This window comes from Macrobrachium rosenbergii, chromosome 50 (assembly GCF_040412425.1).
Source record: "Macrobrachium rosenbergii isolate ZJJX-2024 chromosome 50, ASM4041242v1, whole genome shotgun sequence".
Lineage (NCBI taxonomy): Eukaryota > Metazoa > Arthropoda > Malacostraca > Decapoda > Palaemonidae > Macrobrachium > Macrobrachium rosenbergii.
The window spans coordinates 24945917-24971924 of record NC_089790.1 but is presented as its reverse complement, the minus strand read 5'-3'; the positions used below and the strand labels follow the sequence as shown (position 1 = coordinate 24971924).

Below are 26008 nucleotides of genomic sequence, written 5' to 3'. Positions count from 1 at the left end.
TTAAACCCCCATTCATCAAATATATGCCTATATTACAATCCACAGTGTCCCAAGGATCATAAATCTTTTTGTCTCATTGTCAGAAGAAGAAGATAGTAACTATTAGAGAATAAAATCACCCTTTTTGATCTTCTGAGAAAGTGACTTTTTTTGTAGTGTTTCTCCATTTCAGCTTAAAATTCATGTGTTTCATGTATGTTGTGGTTTAAATGATTTACATAATTTCATATACTGTAGCTGTTACACTAAAAGTCAATTTTTCTCTAGATTAGCGTTGTCTATTGGAACGGAATATGATATTTAGGCCAAAGGCCAAGCACTGGGAGCTATGAAGTCATTAAGTGCTAAAAGGTAAACTGAGAGTGAAAAGGTTTCAAAGGTGTAACAAGAGGAAAACCTTGCATTTGCACTATGAAACAATTGTTAGAAAAGGGTGGAAAGTAAGAATAAAGAAAGTGATTATGAACAGAGATACTGTACAGCAAAAGAACTGAAAAAGATTGCAGCTAGGGGCCAAAGGGACTCTGAAAAGAACCTTAAGTAATGCTATAGTGCACTGCTTGAGGCGCACTGATGGTACTACCTCACTATGGGGCTGTTGTCTGTTGTAGAGTGAAAAATACATTTCTTAGATTCTCAAGTTTTAAATTTTGGTATTCTTTTTCTTTTTTCTGGTAATAGCTGTGTACTGTATTTAGCTTATTTTATTTGTTTTATTGCTTAGCCAGATCATCTGCCTGTTTTTCCACATATTCTCTTACTTCTCCTCACACTTTAACTTCAATTTCTAGTCTTCTATACTTAACATGTTTTATTTTGAATTCTTCATCTCTCCTTTAACTTAAGAACCTTTTTTGCACTATACCAAAATACCGTACTTTTAACTTTTAATTTCTTCTTTACTGTGGCAATGGCAAGTTAGTGATCACTGACATCTGCTCCTCTAAAGCTCATTACATTCCTGTGCTCTTTTTCCTCTTTATATTCTATATTGATGGTTATACAGTCTGCTGTTTTTATGACTACCATCTGGAGATGTACAAGTGTATCAACAGATGTCCTTGTGGTGGAATGAATACCTCCAATTACCAAATTATTTGTAGTACAAAACTATCAACTGCTCCCCATTTTTGTTTGAATTTTCTCCCAGGTTTTCCTTGCCCATTCCATCCTCCATACCTTCATTTTATTCCTATAAACTTTTATATTCAGACTACCAACAACAATTCTTATAGCTCTTTCTGATATATCATTTATACAATTCTGCAGGTCTACAAAACTCATCTTTTATTTCCTAAGGGAGTTCATTTGTTGGTGCAGAGCACACCATAATTCTAATGCTGCACAATTCAAATTTAAATCTGACAAGTGGCAAAACTACAGCCCACTACTCTCCAGTCATCATTTGGCATTAAGATCATGCTTACTCTTCTCCTAACAATGCCATCTACTCTTTCTGAATAAAACAGGTTTCGACAAAGGAGAAACCTATGTCTGGAAGCTGCTGATTGCCCCACTGTGGCTCCAAAAGACAGCTGGTCTAGGCAGGAATAGTGCCACATTTGGTATGGTGATGGAATATGAAGGGACTCAAGGCAGGAAGGCTCTTTATCCTGCCTTACAGCATCATCTGCAAGATTACCACTCACCCTTCTTCTGCTGTTGTGGCAACCGTGGCACAGGTCAGCCAAGCCTTGCCACTGCTTGCCAGGTCTGTGAAAGAAACATCCACCAAAGGATCCCATGCCTTTTCATAAGGAAAAGCAGGTGGATTTGAGGACTCAAACTGGCTATAAAAAAAATAGGGTTTTCCTGCATCAAAACCTGTTTTTTCATAGTGTATCTTCTGCTTGTCCTCAAAGCAGAAAATTGACAGGTGACAAAATGGCCTATCCCAACTACTCAGATGAAAAGTAATGGTCCATGGTAAAGTCATATGAGGGAACACCTCTAATTTTCTATTTGGGTTCCTGCAAGGGATTGACCATGAATAATGAGGTGTTAAGAGCTTGTATGTGTTAACCTTATAATAGGGATGCAAGATAACAGCTTTGTCCCAGAAATATCTCAGATATACCACAGCATCAGAGGAGCTGCGATTTACCCTACAACTTACAGACACAAACCTCCTCAATCTTATGACAGTAATGTTTGAAATCAAAAATGGGCCCACCTTCCAGACATCATGCAACTTAGTGAAGGAGTGGACATCCGCTTTTTTAAAAGAAACGCTAAGATAATTCTCAGCCCATGCAGTAAGAGCAGATTGTTAGAGGTAGGGTGTAAGAAAAGATCATCTAGGATGTTAGGTGTGAAATCTAAGTAAGCCTGTGGTGACTGGACGAGGAATAATGTCTTCCGTAATACTGAGTCCCGGCAGAAGAATGGGGGGGGGGTTCTTTCCAATGGGTCCTCATTCTTGGCTAGAGGCAATGAGGCACTGTCCCCATCTAAGTGTGAAGATCATCTTTTGATGGATGTGGGTTGTGTTCATACCAGGAGCCCTTGAAGGAGTACCTCTTTGCAGTGCAAAGGATGGCAGGAAGGGGGCTAAAATCTCTATATTGGAAACTAATTCACCCCCATAAAGCAAAGGCTCCAACAACACCACCTTGTACATCATAACTGTGGTAGCAGCAAGGTTATCCTTAAACAGGTAGATAAAAGAATTTAGAAGTTTCAACTGTAATTACAACCAAGCTTCCTGTATGTAGGCAATCCCACCACTTTCCATATGGACCAGTACTGTTATATGGATGAAGTCCATAGTTTCTGCACCAGGTATGTAGCAATGCTGCATGAATAATCTTCACAGTAAACCAGATTTAGAAAAGGACACATGGAGGCCATGGCTCAGTAAATAGGGTGCAGCTATGACTGATGTAACAAGATGAACCAGTGACTGTTAGAACAATTTGAGGCCATTAGGTAGACGTTCTGTTGCAGGTAAGCATTTTGTTCGAAACCTTCAAAATCTGGGATATAGGAGGAAAGAAGTAGATTGCCCTCCATTTGTTCCAGTCCTTTAGGAAGGCACCTCTTGCTAATGCCTGAATGTCCAGGTTTGAGGAAACATGCACTGGAAGTGAGTGGTCCTCCTTGTGACACACAAGCCCATTTCTGAATGTGGAAGCAGGTTGACAATCACTTGAAAAGAGATTTGTCTAACATCCACTTGGTCAAAGCAACCAAAGCTGTCACATTTATCAAGACATCCATAGGACAGACAACGTAACTGCACTGAGCAGAGCTGAGTGGGAGCCAAGCTTCTTGATATACTTTATTGCTGTCATATTGTGGGAGACCCCTCAGAGGCTTCAATTTTCTGAGAGACTGGAAGATAGCAATCAGCTCAAGAAAATTTGTGACACCTTAAAACTAAAAACCATTTCATAGCTACCTGACAATCCTCCCAATGGCCTTCCCAATCTGTCAAGGAGTCATCCATTTGTATAACTGAAGGAACAACAGGGAGTCAGATCAACCTGTTTGGTGAGTACCCTTACAAGTCCACATATGGCTTACCTTGAGGATTGGAGTCACCAAAGATGCAAAATGTAACAGGCCTAATACCCTTCTCAACTGTTGCCAGGAAACCCTGGATCAAGCCAGGAAACCTTGAAAATCTTTCCTTTTTCTGGCTGGGAAGAGACAACCAGCCACAAAGGGTATCCCAATGGACTCCCAGCCACACAACACCCATTGGGTGTAAGGCATACCTTGTCTTAGTTGATCACAATACCTTTTGATGGCGTCTGTCCCTTACCACAGGTTTTGTAGGCACTCCTCTATGATGGTCCCCCAGACCAGCAAATCGTCTAGGTAGGCTATTAGTTAAAATCCCCCTTGTTTGAGCTCTCTGACAATCACTGCTGCCAATTTTGAAAAGATCCTTGATGTGATGTTTAAGCTGAAGAGCATGATTCAGAGCGCATACATGTCTCTCCCTATCCGGAACCATATGGACTACAAGGGGCAAAAGGGAACAAAAATAGGGACATATCATCAGTAGGTGTCTTTCGAATCAATGACAACAGTCCAGGTCCCATGCAGAATGAGTGGATATACTTATACAGCTTTGACAGGTTGAGGATCAGCCTCTGTTCAATGGAGTTCTTGGAAATACTGAAGAGACATGACTAGCCACGAGAGGTGGGGTGGGACAGATATAACCACTACCACCCCAGCCTGTTGAAGATGATACTCATGTAAGGGGAGGACTTCTACTGAATGTAGTGCACTGACAGATGATCCCCAACCTCTAAAGCCATACTGGGATCCAACTCTTTCCTTGCCCTTCATGGGTATTCCAGGAGTTGCTTTCAATTTCTCTCAATAGAAATACATCTGTTCACCATGAAATGGATGCTGTTGTCATTGCTTCCCCCTCTCTTGTTGCTGGTAAGACCCTCTGGGGACAAATGGAGCTAGTATGGCTCTGGGTCATACTAAGGCTTTTTGGGTTTGAGGGTGGAACTCACAGGAACAGTTTTCCTAGGTTCCATATTTCTTAAATTTGTTTTCTACCACTTCCTTCTTTCTAATATGATTCAGGGTTTTTACATTTCTATTTTCAATTTATCCTTAGTTTTATAAATTGAGATTCTTGTAATCCCAGCAAGCCCAAGGATGGGGGCCATATTTAAATTTTGAATTCTGTTAATAGGGCAGAATCCACTGAGGAACCATTGGCTAGCTACTAGCAGATTTCCACAATTATTTCTGTGTATATATTTGTAGTCATGGGTGGCTAAGTTGACCTCAATGCCTTTTCCAAGAGCAAATAATCACTCCAAAGGTGTGACAGCAGTAGTAGCTGTTATCATACCCTCTTTGGCTTAAATTTTAGATAAATAGAATCAGTAATATCTGTTAAGTAAGAAAAAGTCATTATTTCTTAATTTTTCAAAATTGAGGATTTTAGGGAAAATCTCCAGGCACTTAAAGAATAAATAAGAAATATTTCTTTACAAGGTAAGTTTATTTACCCAAGACTAACTTTGGGATGAGGTTCAGGTTCCTGGGTAAAATCTTATTACTAGTTGGAAGCCCAACTATTGCTATGATTTACAATGTTTAATTTATGACCTAATTTCTAACTAAAAGAGTAATAAAAAGTAGCAACATGAATTAACCAGGCATAGATAAATTTCAAGGAAAATCAACTCTTACCTATTCAAGACGGGAATTATAGTCAATTGCATTTATACTAATATGTTTGTCTAGTTTTGAACAGGTAATGGGTGCACTGAACAAGTGAGCTGGGGCCTGGGAGAAAAAAGGCTGTTGGCTGGAAGTATAACTGGGGTTTACAAAACCTCAGAGTAAATACCCTTGTGTTAGCACAATACAGAGGGAACCTGTCAAGATGACAATGAATGAAGATGAACACGGGAGTGTTCCCTTAGTGGCTAACTGATGCTGCTGCCAATCATGATACCACTGTGAACAGAAATAAGGAATTAAATTACGGAAGGCTTTGTGCTGTTGGAGAGAAGCCAAAACCAAAAAAGAGACACCCAGAATGCATCATGCCCAATGCTTGATTTCAATGAATAAATAAAGAATTCCACAGGACAGTCAAAATAATACTGTAGATGGGTGTACGGGAATAAGTAGCAGATAGCTGGAAAACAAACATACACAGGGTCATGAAATTTATGCTGTTCTTGCTTCTTATTGACATTCCAAGAACAGATATAACAAGTTCAATATGCATATACTAAAAAAGGATGAATGCACACTGGTGACAGCTCAGCAACTAGAAGTATAGGTTCTGTGATGAAATGTGCAGCAACGGAGATGTGTTATTTTGAAAACTGCCAAAGAAAAAGGGTATAAAACCAGATTAGTAGGAGAGTTCTCAACCTGCCTCCTCCAAACTCAATCCTTTATCTACCTTGTCAACAAACTCAACAACTGAGCTGAAACCAGCTTGGCAGCAGATTACTCCTACAAAACAGACAGTTGGTATATTTTTTTTAGAATGAAGGACTTTTTACCTATGTGGAACTGAATTACCATGCTAATAATTCCAATTTTTCTTTGGTTATGACATGAAAATTCTTACCCACCTGATCAGGACTAATCAATGTTGCCTTAGAAGGCTGGTCAGCACGAAGATCCCAAAGTTTCATATGGCCCTGCATGTTAGCTGTCAAAACTTCACTTGCACGGACATAGATAACAGCATATATACTGCATCCCTCCCCTCTAAACTCAATCCTTTATTTACCTTGTCAACAAACTCAACAACTGAACTGAAACCAGCTTGGCAGCAGATTACTCCTACAAAACAGACAGTTGATATATTTTTTTGGATAAAGGGTTTTTTACCTATGTGGAACTCAATTACCATGCTAATAATTCCAATTTTTTTTGGTTATGACATTAAAATTCTTACCCACCTGATCAGGACTAATCAATGTTGCCTTAGAAGGCTGGTCAGCACGAAGATCCCAAAGTTTCAAATGGCCCTGCATGTTAGCCGTCAAAACTTCACTTGCACGGACATAGATAACAGCATATATACTGCATCCACCAACACTTTCTGTTAGATAAACAAGATGACAGTATTTTAATTCCTAAAATCTATTTTGTGACAGATTTCAGAAAAAAGCAAAAACCACACTAAAAAAAGTAAAATTAATGTTTTGCTGCAGTCGATGATCTAAATTATATACTTTCCTGTTCTTGAAGTTTTGTCTTCAAAGCATCAAGTTCCCAAAAATGTATTATTATGGCTTGTTACAAAGAAATTCCTTGGATTAAACATTTTCTCACCAACTCTTATGCTTATCATATTACTTAACAAATCATTTTCCTAACCTTTTTGACCTTCTAATAACATTTATTTGCAGTAGGTAGTCCTCTAGTTATGATGGGGGCATGTTACAAAGACCTCATCGTTACTCGAAAATATCATAACTCGGAAGGAACCTAGCCTACACTATATAATCTATACATATACTGTGTTGTACAGGGTACTGTTAATTCTTTTTATTTTCTTCTCCAAAGTGATGGAATCCCTCTTCTTCAACACACCACCAGCAGGAGACTCACATGGGTGCTTGGAAGACATGCTGATCTTACACAAATTTGCATTTTACACAGTTGAAAATGGACAAAAATCACACACTATCGGTATCGTTATTTGTAACTTCAAAATATTGTAAATGGTATCACCAACATAACTTTGAAATATTGCAACTTGAAACATCATAACTCAAGGACTACCTGTATTATTGATGCTAGTAGCTACCAATGCATAACTGTATACTTAACCATTCATAGTCCTACTAGCTTACTGCTCAATTTCTGCTATAGTTGACAGTTCTATATACTCCATTCCTAAATTTGGTTGTATCATTAAGGGATCTACTTTCTCCGCATCTTTCCCCTGCTTTTTAATCAGAGTTTTCAGACCTAACTTCTTATTAAATATTTCCATGACTAACCAATAACCTATGAATCAGTGCAGAGCATAACAAATTTGTTAAAACCTCTGACACATGGGCATGACTGCCAACTAATCTACCAGTGATGTTTTCTCAATGAGTGAGATAACCCCTCAAGTGAGGTATTGTTAGCCTCATGAATTTTGGTACACATTACAGCAAGCTATGGTCTGGCAACTCTACAATGATGTTATTAAAATTAACTTTGTCATTTGGTAAATACACTTTTCACAGAAGCAATCTAATTCCCATGAATGGCTAATAAGATGAAAATATTTCACAAGATTAAACTGTAAAGACTTTGTTTATCCACAGTTCTGGAATTTTTTTTCTTGAGAAGGGATATGAAAAACTAATTTGTCATCTTCTCCAACAGAACCAATTTGATTGCCATTACTAGCTAATGAGGTGACAATATTTCACAAGATTAAACCAAAAAGATTTTTATTTACCCATAATTATGGAGTTTTTTTTTTCTTGAGAAGGGTTAAGAATACCTAACTTGCCATCTTTACCAACAAAACCAATTTGATCATCATTACTAGCTAATGATGCAATATGATTGCCATTACTACTAGCTAATGAGCTGACTATCTTAAAAGGATAACCATACAGCTGTTATTTACCTATAGTTCTGGAAATTCTTTCTTGAGAAGGGTTAAGAATAACTAATTTGCCTTCTTCTCCGACAGAAGCAATTTGATCGCCATTGCTAGCTAATGCTGTGCATGGACATGTACCTGAAAGAAATATACTAGTGCACTCATTTCTGTAAAAAAATAGTTTTTTGAATATCACACCTGATTAAGTACAATGAAAAATTTTTTGTTCAAATTCCTACTAAATCAACTCAATAAAGTCTGACCTCTGTAATCCAGCACTCTGTGGTCCAGCAACTCCCATGGTTTGGCACTTTTCTGCATCAGCAGCATGGTAGTCGGCCACCCTACTACATGTACCCTCCTCAAGCTGAGGGGGAATCATACTAGCAGAGGTGCAGAGGCAGGCATGGGAGGGGTGGGGAGGAAAGAACTAGAGGGGTTTGACCCTGTCATCAGGAAAGTATCCCCACTCCCTGCCCACAAGGAAGCCAATGAACGTTTTTATCCCTCTCCCCACTAAACCTTTCCCACTGTGAGGGACACCACTCAGTACACTTCTCACAGTGCCCCCACATGCCCTCAAGTCCCTCGCATCTTAGTACAGTACAGGCAGTCCTCGGTTATCGGCGGGGGTTCCATTCTGGGGGTGTGATGATAACCGAAAAATTACCACTAACCGAAAATCAGCAATTTCCAGCGATTTTTGGGCTTATTGGCGCTGAAAAGTGCCAATTTTCGGCTATCAGCGCCTCTGTTAGGTATGTATTGGTGCCAATACCCAATTATCGGCGCCAATAAGGGGAAATCAGCGATTTTCGGCGCTGAAAATTGCCGATTTTTGTCACTAGACAAGCCCCATAAAACCGGATCATCATTAACCAAGCCCACCGTTAACCAGGGACTGCCTGTATTTGTTTATCATTATTTTTATTACCCGCCCAAAAAAAATAATAAAAAAAGTATACAATATCAAGAAACACAAAAGGAAAAGGGGTGGTTTCAAAAATTCTATCTAGCATAGAGCATACTCAGAAGTTAACACTAGATGACAGCCAAAGAAAAAGTGCTCAGTATACAGCAGGTGAGTGAGAGTATTCCTACAACTCACCCCCCTTAACCACCAACTAAGAACTTTGTTACCAAGTTCCAATGACTTATTCTACCTCATGCTGAGGAAAGGTCCTACATAAAAGGCAATGGTTTATATTCTCACAGAAACAGAAATACGTACATTATCTAACCTTTCTACATAAAAATATCACTGTGACCATAAATAAAAAACAGTCAAACCTCCGATGAATTTGTGAATTTTCTCCCACACAAACTTCTCTTCTAACTGGCCAGCTGAAGTATGTTGGTAAAGTCTGACATTCCCTGAACTACCACCAGAGGCAAAAGTGTCACGTGTTATATACTGAAATGAAAAAAATATACAATTATAAATAAGTGGGTAAATATTTTTCAAAAGAAAGCTTACAATTATAAGAGGGTAAATACTTGTCAAAAGAAAGCTTACAAGTGTAGCATATTATTCATTTTTCCCCCACAAAGAGATCTGAAGTAATATAATTCATCATAGAGTACACAGTGAGGACACCCTATCCTATGCATCCTAAAATGATATTTTTATGATAAAATAAAGTTTTGTACATACTTACCCGGCAGATATATACTTAGCTATAGTCTCCGACGTTCCCGACAGAATTTCAAAACTCGCGGCACACGCACAGGTAGGTCAGGTGATCAACCATACCCGCCGCTGGGTGGCGGAATAGGAACCATTCCCGTTTTCTAATCAGATTTTCTCTTCCACCTGTCTCCTGAGGGGAGGCTGGGCGGGCCATCAATCAGTATATATCTGCCGGGTAAGTATGTACAAAACTTTATTTTATCATAAAAATATCATTTTTGTACATGCAACTTACCCGTCAGATATATACTTAGCTGAATGGCACCCCTTGGAGGAGGGTAAGAGACAGAAAATAACTAAAAAAACGGGAAACAACATATGTTGTAGGATAAACAAAAACCATGGTTCTTACCTGATTGGGCAGAAGACTTCATGGATACTGTCTATGAGTCTGCTTGCCTCAGGAGCTTCAGCGAGGATGTGACCTGTGACTGACAGCCCTTCTGGATCGTGCCAATGGGGATGACCCACTAACATGGCCGAGCCTATAGCGGATCGTGTCAAAGGGGGCTGACCCACTTACATGACCGAGCCTACACCTGAATCAGTATCAATGGGGGCTATCCTCTTACATGACAGAGCTAGGTGTCCATACAAATTACAAGGAACATGACAACCAATCCCGACCACCTGACCAATCCTAACCTTGTTAGTGATAAGAATTGAAAGGGGAAGCATAATTCCATCACCCTCTTTCAACCAACCATAAAAACACACACCACCAAGCTTAAAAAAACAACTAAATTAACTAAACTAAATAGGATTGATTCAGCTCCCTGTCCCAGCACCGAATCCGCAGATACGTACGCTCCTAGAGAGAAGCACTTATCATAATGTTACTCTAATATCTCGTAAGTAATGAGATGCGAAACGTTGAATTACACCTCCAATAGGTTGCCTCTAAAATAGACTGGAGAGACAACGTCTTGTGAAAAGCCAAGGAAGTAGCAATGGCTCTCACTTCGTGTGCTTTCACTCTAAGGAGCTTAAAGTGCTCATCCTCACATGAGATATGCGCTTCCTTGATGACGTCCTTAATAAAAATGACAGCGCATTCTTTGAGATCGCTCGTGAAGGATTCCTGACAGAGCACCAAAGACTTTCAACCGATCCTCCCAGAGATTTCTTCTTTTCTAAGTAGAATTTAAGGCTCCTGACAGGGCATAGAGTCCTCTCAACTCATGTCCCGTCACAGAAGAAAGACCTTTTAATTCAAAGGTTCTTGGCCACGGTTTAGAAGGATTCTCATTCTTCGCTAGAAATAATGGTTTAAAGGAGCATATAGCCAACCTCCCTTAAAACCAACTTTGCCGTCTAAGGCTTGTATTTCACTTATTCTCTTAGCTGAGGCAAGGGCAAAGAGGAAAAGTGACTTCCTGGTGAGGTCCCTGAAGGAAGCTTGATGAGGAGGTTCGAATTTTTAGACATTAAGAATTTCAAAACTATGTCTAGATTCCAACTGGGAGGTTTCAAAGTCCTGAATTTTGACGTTTCAAAAGACCTTATAAGGTCATGAAGGTCTCTGTTTTCCGAGATATTCAGATCTCTGTGTCTGAAAACCGAAGATAACATACTCCTGTATCCCTTAATTGTGGATACAGCGAGGTTGCAATGTTCCCTCAGGAAGATAAAGAAATCAGCAATGTTTGTCACAGAGGTACTGGAAGAGGATATCTTATTGGTCCTGCACCATCTTCTAAAGACCTCCCACTTCGACTGGTAGACGAAGAAGGGTTGAGGATCTTCTGGCTCTTGCAATAGCCTTCGCAGCTTTGTGCGAAAAACCCTTCGCTCTGACCAGACCTTCGATAGTCTGAAGGCAGTTAGACTGAGAGCGGGGAGATTCTTGTGGAATCTGTTGAAGTGGGGCTGTTTGAGAAGATCGTTCCTGTGTGGAAGCGATCTTGGAAAATCTACTATCCATTCCAGTACCTCTGTGAACCAGTCTTGAGCTGGCCAAAACGGAGCTACCAGTGTCAGTCTCGCGCCTTCCGATGATGCAAACTTTCTTACCACTTCTCCTAGGATCTTGAATGGGGAAAGGCATATCCGTCTAATCCTGTCCAATCTAGGAGAAGACTGTCTATTGCAACTGCTCTCGGGTCCGATATCGAGAGCAGTAGTTTTCTAGCCTTGCATTCCAGTGGGTTGCAAAAAGGTCGATATTCGGCCTTCCCCACAGGTTCCACAGTCTTTCGCAGACTTCTGAATGGAGAGTCCACTCTGTGGGAAGGACCTGATCCTTCCTGCTGAGAAGGTCGGCCCTCACATTCCTCTCTCCTGTACAAATCTGGTGAGGAGTCTGATCCTCCTCTCCTGAGCCCATAACAGCAACGTTTTTGCCGTTTCGTAAAGGGAGAAGGAGTGTGTTCCTCCCTGTTTCCTTATATAAGCCAGGGCAGTCGTGTTGTCTGAGTTCACTTGGACTACTTGTCCTGCGACAAGGAACTCGAACTTGATGAGAGCCAAATGAACTGCTGATAGCTCTTTCTTGTTGATGTGCCAGTTCACCTGGTCTCCCTCCCAGGTGCCTGACACTTCTCTCGACCCTAGTGTTGCCCCCATCCCGACTCCGAGGCGTCTGAGAACAACACTAGGGTAGGGCTCGGTAACTGAAGAGACAGTCCTTGGCATAATTTTCGAGGGTCTAACCACCAGTTGAGATCCTCTTTTATCTTGTCCGAAATTTGGAACAAAGTTGCTAAGTCCTGAGACTTCTGGTCCCAACTCTCCTTTAGGAAAAACTGAAGAGGTCTCAGATGAAGTTTTCCTAAGGAGACGAACTGTTCCAGCGAGGAAATGGTCCCCAGCAAACTCATCCACTCCCTCGCTGAACAATGTTTTCTCCTTAGAAAAACTGTCACCTTTTCTATGCAGCGATCTATTCTCTCTTGGGATGGAAAGGCTAGAAAAACCCGAGAATCCATCAGAATCCCCAGGTAAACAATGCTCTGCTGCGGAACAACCTGGGATTTCTGTAGGTTTACTAATAGTCCAAGGGACTGTGTCATATTTAGGGTGATCGACAAGTACTCCAGACAACTGTCCTTTGATTGAGCTCAATCAGCCAATCGTCGAGATACATTGATATCCTCACTCCCTCTAAGTGAAGCCAGCGTGCCACATTCCTTAAGATGCCCGTGAACACTTGTGGGGCCGTCCGAAAGACCAAGCACAGGGACCTGAATTGAAAAACTTTTCCCGAATCACGAACCTCAGGAACTTTCTTGACGAGGGATGAATGGGAATGTGGAAGTAAGCGTCCTGCAGGTCCAGGGAGACCATCCAATCCCTGGACGAAGAGCTGCAAGAACCGAGGAGGTAGTCTCCATTTTGAATTTCGTCTTGATTATGAAGAAATTCAGGGCGCTACATCCAGAACCGGTCTCCAACCCCGAGGATTTCGGAACCAGAAAAAGACGGTTGTAAAACCCCGGGAATGGAGGTCTTGAACCGGTTCTATTGCTTCCTTTTTCTAACATTTGTTCCACCGCTAGAAAAAGAGCCTGATTCTTGATGGGATCCCTGTAGCTGGCGGATAACTCCCTGGGAGTTGAGGTTAAAGGAGGACTTTCCCTGAAGGGGATAAGGTAGCCTCTTCTTAAAATGGAGAGGACCAGTCGTCCGCCCCTCTCTGTGCCCAGACCTCGGCGAATTGTAGCAGTCTGGCACCCACTGTCGCTGGAGTACTCGTTCTTCATTTGGTCCTTCTGATAGAACGAGAGGAAGACCTTCCTCTCCTCTCTGGTCTTTTGCTCCTGAAGGAGGGTCTGGACGAAGGACCACCTCGAAAGGGCTCCTGAAAGGGAGCCTTCTCCTTCTTGGCGAAAGGGACGGCAGGTCTGACCCTCTTCAAGACTGGGCCAAAAGGTCTTGTGTCGCCTTTTCAGATAAAGAGCGAAATCTCCTTCACCAAGTTTTGAGGAAAAAGGTGAGGAGAAAAAGGAGCAAACAGAAGAGAGGATCTCTGAAGAGGAGACACAGACTTCGTGAGGAAAGAGCTGAATACTGATCTCTTCTTCAGAATAGCAGCTCCGAATAAGGCAGCGACTTCATGAACTGAACCGTCCCTCACTGCTTTGTCCAAGCAAGACAAAACACTCACGAAGTCATCCAAACACAGGAATTCGGGATCCCGAGTCCTGTTGGCCAAAGCTCCAAGAGACCAATCCATAAAGTTGAAGACCTCCACAACTCTAAAAAGACCCTTGAGGAGATGATCCATTTCACTCATTCCCCAAGTCGCCTTCGCTGAAGCAAGGAAAGTCTCCTGGAGGAGTCAACTAGATTAGAGAAATCTCGTCAGCAGATGTGGGGAGCCCCAACCCCATAGGTTCCTTGGTCTCATACCACATTCCTGATTTTCCCAAAAGTTTCAAAGGAGGGAAAGAGAAAACCGTCTTACTTGCATCCTTCTTAGACTGCATCCACTCCCCTACTCCTTTAAAGGCCTTCCTCATCGAAATCGTAGGGCGCATCTTGACAAACGAAGAGGGTCTAGTTGACTTGGTGCTGTCCCACAAAGATCCCGGAGAAGGAGGGCAGCATGACAAAGAGAATCTCCAAACTCCTGAATTAAAACCGAAGCCAACCGTTTGTAATCCGAAACTCCAGCGTCCTTAGGAGAATCCTCTTCTGAAACTTCCTCCAAAGCAGCAGGCGGAGAGGAAGGCTTAAGAGAAGAAGAGCGCCTATCAGGAGAAGCGAGCCTGGAAGGAGAAGCACTCCTGTCCAACGAAGAGCGCCTACCAGGAGAATGGCGCCTACCAGGAGAATGGCGCCTGACCCCGGACGGGCGCCTGTCAGGAGAGGGGGTCCTGTCCACTGATGAGAGCCTTCCAGGAGAGGAGGCCCTAAAACGAGGGCGCTTGGTAGGAGAGCGGCGCCTGCCGGAAGGAGGGAGCTTGGAAGACGACGAGCGCCTGCCCAAAGGAGAAGTACAGTGAGGCGAAATGCGCCTGGAAGGAGAGGCGCTTCTCTCCGATGACGAGCGCCTGGAAGAAGTGCGCCTGCTGGGAGACTGGCGCCTGTTCGGCGAAGAGCGTCTACGAGACGAAGAAAACTTGCTGGACGAAGGAAGCTTGGCAGGAGAAGAGCGACGAGTTGAAGACGAGAGCTTCCTGGAACTCTTGACAGGAAGAAAGTCATCCTTCCTACGAGAAGAGGAGTCCTTAGCAAGAGATCCAACAAGCGCCGATAACTGCTCCTGGAGGCCGATCAAAATCTTCTTCGTCAATCCTTCACCGCTGATGGAGAGGAGGAGGGGATCTCTGAGCTCTCTTCCTGACAATAGGAGAATCCTCCGGGAAGCGCTCAGGGCTCGAGTCCAAACGCTCTACTCTAGGAGCCTTCCAAGATCTCTTCAAAGGGCGCGACTCCTCAGCCGAACTCCAACCACGTCTCGGAGAAGACGCGTCAGACGACGAGAAACACTTTTTCAGGATGCCTTTTCTATGGCGATCCAAGGCAGCCTGGGACGCAACAACAGGATCTGCCGAAGGGATGCCTGATCGTTGGGGATGCTCTACATCCTCCCTGCGGCTTTCGACATTCCTCCTCCACTGGTCCTGGGAGTTTGGAAGAGGTCTAGGCCTAGGAGCAATGCGGAGCCGATCAGACGCCCCCTCCACAACACTGGGGACACTGCACATATCACTGTCACTCTTACCTTCCTTCATCGCGCGCAGTTGCGATTTCACACGAAGAAGTTCCGCTTTCATCGCAGCCATTTCAGAGGACGAATCCACAGGTTCGATGAAGGGAGAAGGGGCTGAAACCAAAGGATTAGGAGAGTCTACTGGGTTAATTTCAAAATCATGCTCAGCAGAGCGAGACCTACTCTGAGCCTCTGGAGGAAGCCTTCCTAACTCTATCCTTTTCAAGCTTCTTCAGATAAGAAGACAAAACCTTCCATTCCTGATCAGACAATTTCTCACACTCCTTGCACCTATTGTCCGAAGAACAATCATTCCCCTACACCTCATACATACAGTGTGAGGGTCTACCAAGCTTTCGGCAACCTCACCTTACATTCTTGCCTAGCACACACACGGAACACAGGCGAAACATTAACGTCAGACATCTTAATGAACAATTCAAAAGCAAATCAAAAAACAGTCCACAATAGCGTATGCCAAACCAAAGATCCAATACGTCACCAAAATCAGGCCAAAAAGATCCTCAGCAAGCGAAAAACGAAAATCAAAGCAGGAGGAACCAACAACAGATGTTGCGGAACCAGCGACAGAGAAAATCTGATTAGAAAACGGAATGGTTCTATTCCGCCACCCAGCGGCGGGTATGGTTGATCACCTGACCTACCTGTGCGTGTGCCGCGAGTTTTGAAATTCTGTCGGGAACGTCGGAGACTATAGCTAAGTATATATCTGACGGGTAAGTTGCATGTACAAAATTGACATTTTTATATTAAAATAAAGTTTTATATGTACTTACCAAGTAATTACATAGCTATTAGTTTCTAACTATCGCGGCAGGTTAAACTTTGAAATTCGCAGTGGTTCATCTATGTTTTGGTGTAGGTAACAGCCCTGCCCACTTTCGGGGAAGAATACGCACAACACAGCTGGAGAGCTAAATTCATTTGTGTCCTATGTCATTTTTATATAAGTAACTTATCAAGTAATTACATAGCTGAATCCCACATTGACAGGTGGTGGGATACATGGACATATACTACTCAAAAACACTCTGTAATGGATATGAATTTGAAATGCTTATTGTAACCTTACCTTGTGAGAGAGCTACAGCAGGAAGATACTGCCTCTAGTTGGAGCTCATCTCAACCTGTAGTGGGGTGGTGGTAAAGCCGTGGAGCACCTCTACTTCAGTGGGAGCTTTGCAGTGAAGGAGTACTCCGAAGGCTGCCAAAGCATTACAATAAAAACCAGTACCCTTGCCCTCGGTGCAGTACCACAAAAAACCAGATAACCCTGTTACCTACGCATCACATAAAATAACCACTACCCATCCATTAAAAATAATGACTGGTGGGTGCTCCAGTTGCACAGTACCCCAAGCCTCCCAAAACTCAACAAACTGTATCAAGGTGAGGAGATAGAGAAATAGAAGGAATACCTCCTATCCTTCGTCCCCAAATACCATGCCAGCCACGGATAATGGACCTAAGGTACTGCAGTTTCCACACATTGTCTCCACATCATGTAAATAATGAGTAGCAAACACTGATCTACACTTCCATTAGGTGGATTGAAGGTTCACGGATAGCGATAAACTATGCTTGAAAGCCAGCGAAATGGAGACTGCTCTTATTTCGTGGGCTTTGGTTTCAAAAATAGGTAAGACATCTTCTCAAATTTCTGAGTGTGACTTGGAGATTATGTCCCTCAAGAAGAAAGCCAAAGCATTCTTGGACAGAGGACGGGAAGGGTTCTTGACTGAGCACCAGAGGTTTTGAGAGGGGCCTCTGATCCTCTTAGGCCTCTCGAGATAATGCCAAAAACCCGAGTGAACAAGCAGACCGCATCTCCCTGTGAAATCCAACTTTCTTATCAAAGGCCTGCATTTCACTAATCCTCTTGGCCATAGCCAAAGCAGCCAGAAAAGGGGGTTTTCTTGTTAAATCCCTGTGAGATAAGGAGTGAAGGGGCTCAAATGGGGGCCCTGAAAGCCAGAAGACTGAAGTTGTCTTCTCTTGCTTGGAAGTGTCCAAAGACTTAATCAGGTCACTTATGTCTTGACTTGCAGACAGATCCAAACTTTTATGTCTAAAAACCAAATTTAGCATAGCTCTGTAACTTCTGATGGTAGATGTAGCCAAGCCTCGAGAAGACCTCAGGAAGAGCAGAAAGTCTGAGATTTGTGCTAGAGAGGTTTCAGAAGAGACATCATATCTCGGACACCAGCTGCAGAAGACTGCCCACTTGGCCTGGTAGACCTTAGAGGAAGACTGATGTCTCTATACTTTGCAATCACCTCTGCAGCTGGTCTTGAAAAGCCCTTTGCTCTGACAAGCTTCCTGACAGGCTGAAGCCTGAGCAAGAGCAGATAAGCCTTGGTGGAAATGATGGAAGTGTGGCTGCTTAAGAAGACTTCGTCTCTGTGGCAAAAGTCTTGGGAAGTCCACCAGCAGCCTGAGAATGTCTGGGAACCACTCCTTCTGCAGCCAAAATGGAGCTACAAGGGTCACTGACATGTTGCTGTGGGAAAGAAACTTGTTTATGACTTCTCTCACCATGTTGAATGGCAGAAAGGTGTAGGTGTCCAGGTTCGACCAGTCCTGGAGCATTGCATCTGTTGGCCATGCCAGAGGATCCAAGGCGATGATTTCTCGGCGTTGCAAACAGGTCTATCGACGCCTTTCCCCACTGCTTCCACAGGTTGGTGCACACCTGCGGATTCAATGTCTATTCTGTAGGTAGAACCCATCTGCAACGACTCAACTCATCTGCTGGGACGTTTAATTTGCCCTGGATAAAGCGTGTGACAATCTTGGTGCGATTGCCTCGCGCCCAGAGGAGGAGATCCTTGGCAGCTTTGTAAAGGAAGAAGGAGTGAGTACCTCCCTGGTTCTTGATGTAAGCCAGCGTGGTTGTATTGTCCGAAAGGACTGCAACTGTTTTGTCGAATGTCGCTGCTGCAAAAGGCTGGAGGGCCAAATGAACTGCCTTCAGCTCCTTGACACTGATGCAGAGCTTTCTCTCATCCTGAGGTCATATCCCGGTAACTTCCATATTCTCTAGAGGAGCTCCCCACCCCGATCCGATGCGTCTGAGCATAAGGTTGTGCTGGGGATCAGAGGATGCAGCGACTTTCCTATTAAAAACATTCCTTCAGCAAGCCACCACCTAAGGTCCTCCTTGATCTCGGTTGTGATGGGGAAAACGATGGAGTCTGGAAGAGTCTTCCTGTGCCAACTGGCCTTTAGGAAGAATTGTAATACTCTTGTGTGGAGTCTTCCTAAAGGTATGAACTTCTTGATGGATGAGAGAGTGCCCAGTAGACTCATCCATTCATTGGCCGAGCAGGATAGGAGAGAGAGGAAGTTTCATACTGTCCGCAGGCAGGATTGGACTCTTTTGTGGGATGGAAAAGCCCGAAAACTCAGATAGTCGATTGAGTCGGGACTAACTGTGACTTCTGCAGGTTGATTAAAAGGCTCAATTCTTGGTCAAGGAGAAATGTCTTATGAAGGTCCTCTGTGCATCTTGCACTTGAGGGGGAGCGTAGACGCCAATTGTCCAAATACAGGAAGACGTTGACACCCATAAGATGGAGTCACTTTGCCAGAGGGGCGAGAACACAGGTGAATACTTGAGGAGCTGTAGAGAGGCCAAAGCACAGAGCCCGAAATTGAAAAACTCTGCCTTGGAACACGAACCTCAGGTACTTCCTGGAGTCTGGATGTACTGGGACATGGAAGTATGCGTCCTACATATCGATGGTCACCATCCAATCTCCCTGGCGAATGGATGACACAATTGACTGATTCGTTTCCATCCTGAATTTTGTTGTCTGAACAATGAAATTCAGAGTGCTGATGTCCAGGACAAGCCTCCAACCCACCAAAGACTTGGGGAAGACAAACAGACAATTGTAGAAACCTTCCGTGCTTATGTCTTCGACCACCTCTACAGTTCTCTTCCTGAGCAGAAAAGAGACCTCTTCTGACGGGTGAAAACCTCTCCGAGCCTACCGAGTAGGCTGTCAAGCTGATAGGCAATGACACTAAAGGAGGTTTCTCGCTGAGGACTTTCAAGTCCCATGGCTCTACATTCCTGGCTTCCCATTTGCCCCAAAAATGGAGAAGCCTGGCTCCCACAGGAACATGGAGGATAGGATCCTCACTTGTGAGAGGAGGGTTTAGGAGATGATTTCTTGATGGACCAGACTGAACGAAGGTTGTTGCGCGGGTGAGGCTGAAACTTTGCTCTGCCGCCTCAAAAGGGCTGCTGTTGAAGTGGGGAGACTGTCCTTGCACTAAAGGAGACCATAGAACCACATCCTCACTCCTTGAGGCACTTGGCAGACTGTGCCAGCAGATCTTGAGTTGATTTCTTCTGTAATTTTGCTGCTATGTGTTCCACTGTAACACGAGGAAACAAACTAAAATGGTCCAAGGGCGCAAACAGGAGCTAAAATGGTCTGAGGGCACAAACAGGAGAGCCGACCTTTGGGAGGGAGTGACCCCTTTTGTGGTAAACGAACACCACAATTACCTTTTCTTGAGAACTCCCACAGAAAATAAGGCAGCCAGTTCTTGGGAGCCATCCCTAATCACCTTATCTGCACAAGATGACTCCCAGCCAGTCTGAAAAAAAATTCTCTTGAAGAGTGGCACAGTCTTCAAGCTTCCTAGCTAAGGCCCCTACAGTCCAGTCTAAGAAACTGAAGACTTTCTAAGACCTTGACTATGTCACGAACTAAATGGTCCAGTTCTGATGATGTAAACATGATCTTGGCGGAGGAAAACGCTGACCTACACGCGGAATCAATCAGGCTGGAGAAGTCCCCTTGGGAGGAGGCAGAAACTCCCAAGGAAGGAGCTTCCCCAGTGGCATACGAAAGATACCTCTTCTGTGACAGGTGAGAAGGAAGGGCGCAAAAAACAGCCTTGTCAAGATCCCTCTTCTCTGTTAACCAACAATCAATGCTGGATAAGGCTTTCCTTGATGAGGAGGAAAGGACCATCTTGGGCAGCCTGGAAGACTCTGCAGGCTGTCTCATCATGAAAGCTGAACCAGGGGACGTCAGGGCCGCTGGAGTGAAGAAGGTTGGATAACAAAAATGGAAGCATTTCAAGACAGTTGCGTAAGCCAAAGTAGGTTGCTCCTGCTCAATGTCTTCATCAATGGATGAAATTCAAGAAGGAGCTAAGTCCGGTGGATTCTGAGTCACTGTAGGAGGCTTCTGTAAGAGATCTAAAATACTGTCCAGATGGCTTGACAGGTTCCAACAAAAGATCCTGAACAACAGGGGTATACAAACCAGCAGAGCCAGACTGAAGAGGCAGTTTTGGCACCCGGAATGTGGCGCCGAATGCTTGTCAGATGCTGGCACCAAGTGGACAGGTGGATGCATAAACATAGGTGGAAGCGTATGCACAGGTGAACCCTCAGACACTGGGCGCTCGGATCCCATTGGGTGCTTGGATCCCACCAGGCGCTTGGAACGCTTCTTAAAGAGTAGGTTCAGGAGACAAACAAATGGGACTGTCCCAGAAGCTACAGGTAGGCTTAGGACTATGCTCCTGTTCTCTGGGTCCCTTACGAGGAAGAGAGGAAGTGCGCTTAACAGTGGATGCATGCCTTTTCAATGGCCTAGAAACACTAAAAAAGCACCAACTATGCTCCTTGCCTGTACTGGAGTCCGAACCACTACATGACAATGCATGCACTTCCACCTGGATGCCTTTCCAGTGGCTGTCCACCGAGTCCTGCGATTTACGTACAACAGGCTCAGCTGAGGGGACAACTATCCACAGGCAAAACCCACCGACCTCCCTTGGACCTCCGGTTTGCCTCCTCCCAGGGTTAGGGGAGTTTGACAGGAACCTTCATCTAGGAGCATCGGTGGGACAAGTAGTCACCTCCTCCACTGACACCACACTTGCACTCATCTTATCCATAAGGACCTTGACTGAAGCCCCAATTTGAACTACAGTATTGATCAAAAGACTGAATTTCTGGTCCATCCTGGCTTCAAGGCTGGTGATGGCATTGGGTTCGGAAGTTTGGGAGCCAGATAACGGAGTTGCTGGAAAAGCTGGAGGGCTGGTAATGGGGGAAAAAATAGTCACAAGCATAGACAGAACAGGTATATCAGGAGAAGAAACCAGGCAAGCAGAACATCTAGCTTTGGCTCTAGCAGCTGCCTTTCTCTGCCTATTTCTTTGAAGTTTGTCAAGATGTGCATTCAAAGTCTTCCATTTCCCCTGATCCCAATCCGTACACTGTTCACAAGTTAGATCAAAAGAACAAATTTGCCCTCTGCAGTGACAGCAAATAGTATGTGAGTCGTATTTGGCAGATGTCAGTCTGGTATTGCAGCCTTTGCTGCAAAACCCGATATTAGTCGAACTAGCGTCAGACATAGTAAAAAAAAGTCACAGTCAGGAAAAAATCTGTCAAATCTAACTAAGCTAACTGTAACTAGCACAAAGGCTACCAAAACAAATAAATACTTCACCAAAGATGGCAATAGCCACAACCACCTGGTGAAAAAAAAAAAAAAAAAAAAAAAAAAAGGTGCTCAAACAACCAATGTTCAGTTGTCGACTGGCAGAAATGAACCGAGCTCTTCACCTGCGTTGTACCTATTCTTCCCTGAAAGTGGGCGGGGCTAGTTACCTATACCAAAACAATAGAAGTGCTACTGAAAATGTCAAAATTTAAGCTGCTGCAATAGTTAGGAACTAATAGCTAAGTAATTACTTGGTAAGTTATTTATAAAAAAACGCAGTGACACTTATCCTGTTTTCTAGGGCAAAATGTATTGTGTTGTTCAAATATCATCAATTGTTATTAATATATATATAAAAAAATTAATTCATTATTTGCCTTACACGAAACATATCACTAGTTTCACAGAACAACCTACTAAGATTATTCCAAGATGATCTTTTTTCTTCCAGGGGGCATGGAGAAACTATTCAAGCTTGGTACACTTGTCATAAACATATGCTGTTATAAATATTTCTCTAAAAGGGAAAAAAACATTCATAAAAAAGAGCATACACCATTAAAAGAAGAATGCTATGCAGTACTACTACTCACTGAAGATACTGTACTGTACTTGGTATGGTCTTTCAATACAGTGGACAACAATCTATCTTGATTTCCTTGATCTAAAGATAATGTTGGAATAATCTACTCAATTACTGTAAATAATTTCTATTAAAACCTACAAGATTTTCTCCGTACAAATGGCCAAAAAATAAGTGTATTGATTACAGGATGACAAAGGAACATAAAATTTTACCAATAAAATAAGCTTCAGCCTTTCACAGTATACCTGTATAATTAACTATTTTACAACACTGAAGAATGGGATGTCTTACCTGGATATCATTGACACTATCTGGATGGTGTAACTGATATACAAATGAAGGATCATCATCTATTTCTGGAACATGCCATACACCTAGAATGTTTTCCTACAAAAAGAAATACAATGAAATTACTTACAATATCTATATCAAAGTTTTAAAATAAAATCTGATGAAATATAACTCAACTGCTCACAGTAAAATAACAACATTTGTAATAGCAATAATCACCTAACTGTCCACTTTTTCATGTTCACACTCCCTCATCTAATATCCATAGTGTTCAGGTCTTAAATCAAAGCTATCTCCATCTCATCTTCCCTTCTAACGTGCCAAAACCACCTTAGTCTTTGAGATCTCTGTCCATTTTCCAGCCTCTGAACACCAATCTCTTAACAACTTCACTATTGGTAGAGTAAGTTTCCCAACGCACTCCAACTATAAATCTCAGCAATATGTAGTCATACCTCCTCAAAATATTGTATACACAAAAAATAACGCAAAAACAACTTCAATATGTTCTTTTGAGCTACGGCATGAAAACTAAGTACAGGCAGTCCCCGTTTAACGGTGGGGGTTCCGTTCCCGGCCGTACGCCAATAACCAAAAATCATCAATAACTGGAACATCAGAGTAATTATGGTAATAAGTAGCATTTATGACACCGTAAGCACTGATCGGCGCCAATAAACCACTTACCAACGTCAATAAATCGCTTACCAACACCGAAAATCTGGTTAACGACGTTGTTAGCCAAGCGTCCTAAGACCGAAACGCCATTAACCAATGCTGCTAAGCAGGGACTGCCTGTACCAGGAAGAAATAGAACTTATAAATGTATACAAACATCCAGAGATAGAGGCATGCTGCAAGAATCTAATTTGACATTTGGATTCAGAGCTTCAGCTGAAACTAAACTGCAGTCACTTTTGTCCCAATGTGGCAGTTTGCACTCTCATCAATGTATGTGTTATGTCGGAGTCCTTTAAAAAGTATGAAACTATTGTAAAAATGCCAAAAGACCTGACTGAACAATATTTCTTTTAACAGCAACTATACAACCTATTTAACAGGAAACAGTGCTTAAAGTTCGAGTCATTGCATAAGTTTGCTATGATTTCTTAGATGTATACATCCTGTTCATACTACAAGTGTCTAGCATACGTGTCAGTACGCCTTTTCTTTATTAAATTTTGTTTATGTGATAAGTCATATTTTTATAATTGAAATGGTAGAAAAAGCACAAAAGATTTGGTCAGAATTCTCAAGATTTCTTTCCAGTCCAAATGTTGCATGCTTGTCATTGTCCTTCTTTGATAACAACCTTCCTTGTACTATATATTGCTAGTTTGAAAAAATTAAATACAATTCACATCATACGCCTATGGTTCACTGGGCAGGGAGGGTAATGGAATAGCAGCTTTTTAAAACTCCAGCAGGTGTGAACATTAGAATAGGATAGAATATAGAATTTAGGCCAAAGGTCAAATGCTGGCACCTAAGAGGTCATTCAGTGCTGAAATGGAAATTGACAGTAAAAAGGTCTGTAGGGTGTAACAGGAGGAAAACCTTGTAGTTGCACTATGGGTGGAAAGTTAAAAAGAAGAAAGAGTACATGAACAGTACAGTAAAAGGAATGAAAGGGGTTGCAGCTCAGGGCCAAAGGGAGTGAACCTTAAAGAATTCACTATTAACCAAGATGAGCTGTATTATAAGGAAACCATGTGTATATTGATGAATAAAATGTTGCAGAAAGATTTGTTTAAAAAAAGAGTTGTATTATTAATGTACTTAGCCTATGTGAGAAAAGAATGGCTATAAAAGGTCAGCTTAATCAAGCTGAGCATTCGGTCGGTTGTTTATGGTGTACACATTTATGCAAGAGTATAACGTTACTAACAATACTTTTATCATTCTCTTTTACTTTTTTAACTAGAAGATGGGATTAAGAGATGGAGGAAAAGAAGTTGGTCTATTGTAATTTGGTCTCTCTCGCTGCCTGATTGTATGCTGCTGTCTGCGCCCATGCAAACTTTAAAAATATTTTATAAATATTGTCATATCGGTATTAATTGCTTACCCCACTGCAAAATCGAATTATCATAACTTGAGCACTACCTGAGTATTTTAATAGTATCACAAAAAGTGCATTTAGTCATGAAAATGAGATGAAAATACAGTAATTAGTGAATATTTCTCAGTGAAAAATACTGTGAATGGGCGAATTTTCAAGGAATACAGGCAATCCCCGGTTATCGGCAGGGTTCCGTTTCTGCAACATTTTATTCATCAATATACACATGGTTTCCTTATAATACAGCTCATCTTGGTTAATAGTGAATTCTTTAAGGTTCACTCCCTTTGGCCCTGAGCTGCAACCCCTTTCATTCCTTTGTTGTGAACTGAAAAAAAATCATCAAAAATCCTAAGAAATTCTTAGTTTTAATGCTTTGGGTGTATTGAAAATGATGTAAACTACATTTTTATTGAGTTTTTCATAAAAAAAATCTCTAAATTTTGATTATTCTGCCATTTTGGAGTCATATTTCTTCCGACGGATCGGCGTACGACACGTCGTAACCCTGGAACATGTGTCGTAAACCGGGATATAATTTCTGATGAATATATTTGAAAAGCGTCGTAACTTCGGAACATCGTAAGCCAGACCCGTCGTAAACCGGGGACTGCCTGTATATATATATAGTAGACCCCCGTCCTCGACCATGTCAGAACTTGACACAATCGGATTTTGATCCGAAATTTCGAGTAAATTTTGCATCGGAGCTCGAACAACAAACCAGAATCCCACCCATGCCACAAGCTGCTGACATAACTTAGGCAATTTTTCTCAAGCTTGTGATACCAGACATAATTTGGCTTATTTTTAATATTTTATTAATATCCTGTAATAATTAGGCTTGTTTTTCAATGTTTTATTATTAGCAACAGTTTTTGTGCCTACCTGTTATAGTACATACTGGTGGCTAGTCTATGGCGCTCGGTCAAACATCGGTAATACGGCCTCATTGGACGTAGGCCAGTTTTGATACAGTATACATTTAAAAATAAAAAAAGTGTGTCTAATACAGTAAGTTATTCAACTCTGAACTTATTTAACTAATACATGAGCAGGGTAAATGCTCGGGACGTGAGACACTGCGACATTCCTTCGCTGTTTGGACACTTCCAGAAAATGCATTCGAACGCGCTCCTTCAGCATCAGCGAGACTTGTGG

At 42.4% G+C, this 26008-nt stretch overlaps 1 protein-coding gene across 1 annotated transcript in view; it reads right to left on the bottom strand.

Annotated features, from left to right (window-relative positions):
* Positions 1-26008, bottom strand: part of Nup43 (Nucleoporin 43kD) — a 45875-nt gene that overhangs the window by 17038 nt on the left and 2829 nt on the right. Inside the window, exons 2-5 of the mRNA XM_067094304.1 lie at positions 22786-22881; positions 9350-9473; positions 8084-8197; positions 6408-6550 (exon numbers count right to left, since the gene is read on the bottom strand). Coding sequence (XP_066950405.1) covers positions 6408-6550; positions 8084-8197; positions 9350-9473; positions 22786-22881 — 477 coding nt within the window. The remainder of the gene's footprint in view (positions 1-6407; positions 6551-8083; positions 8198-9349; positions 9474-22785; positions 22882-26008) is intronic.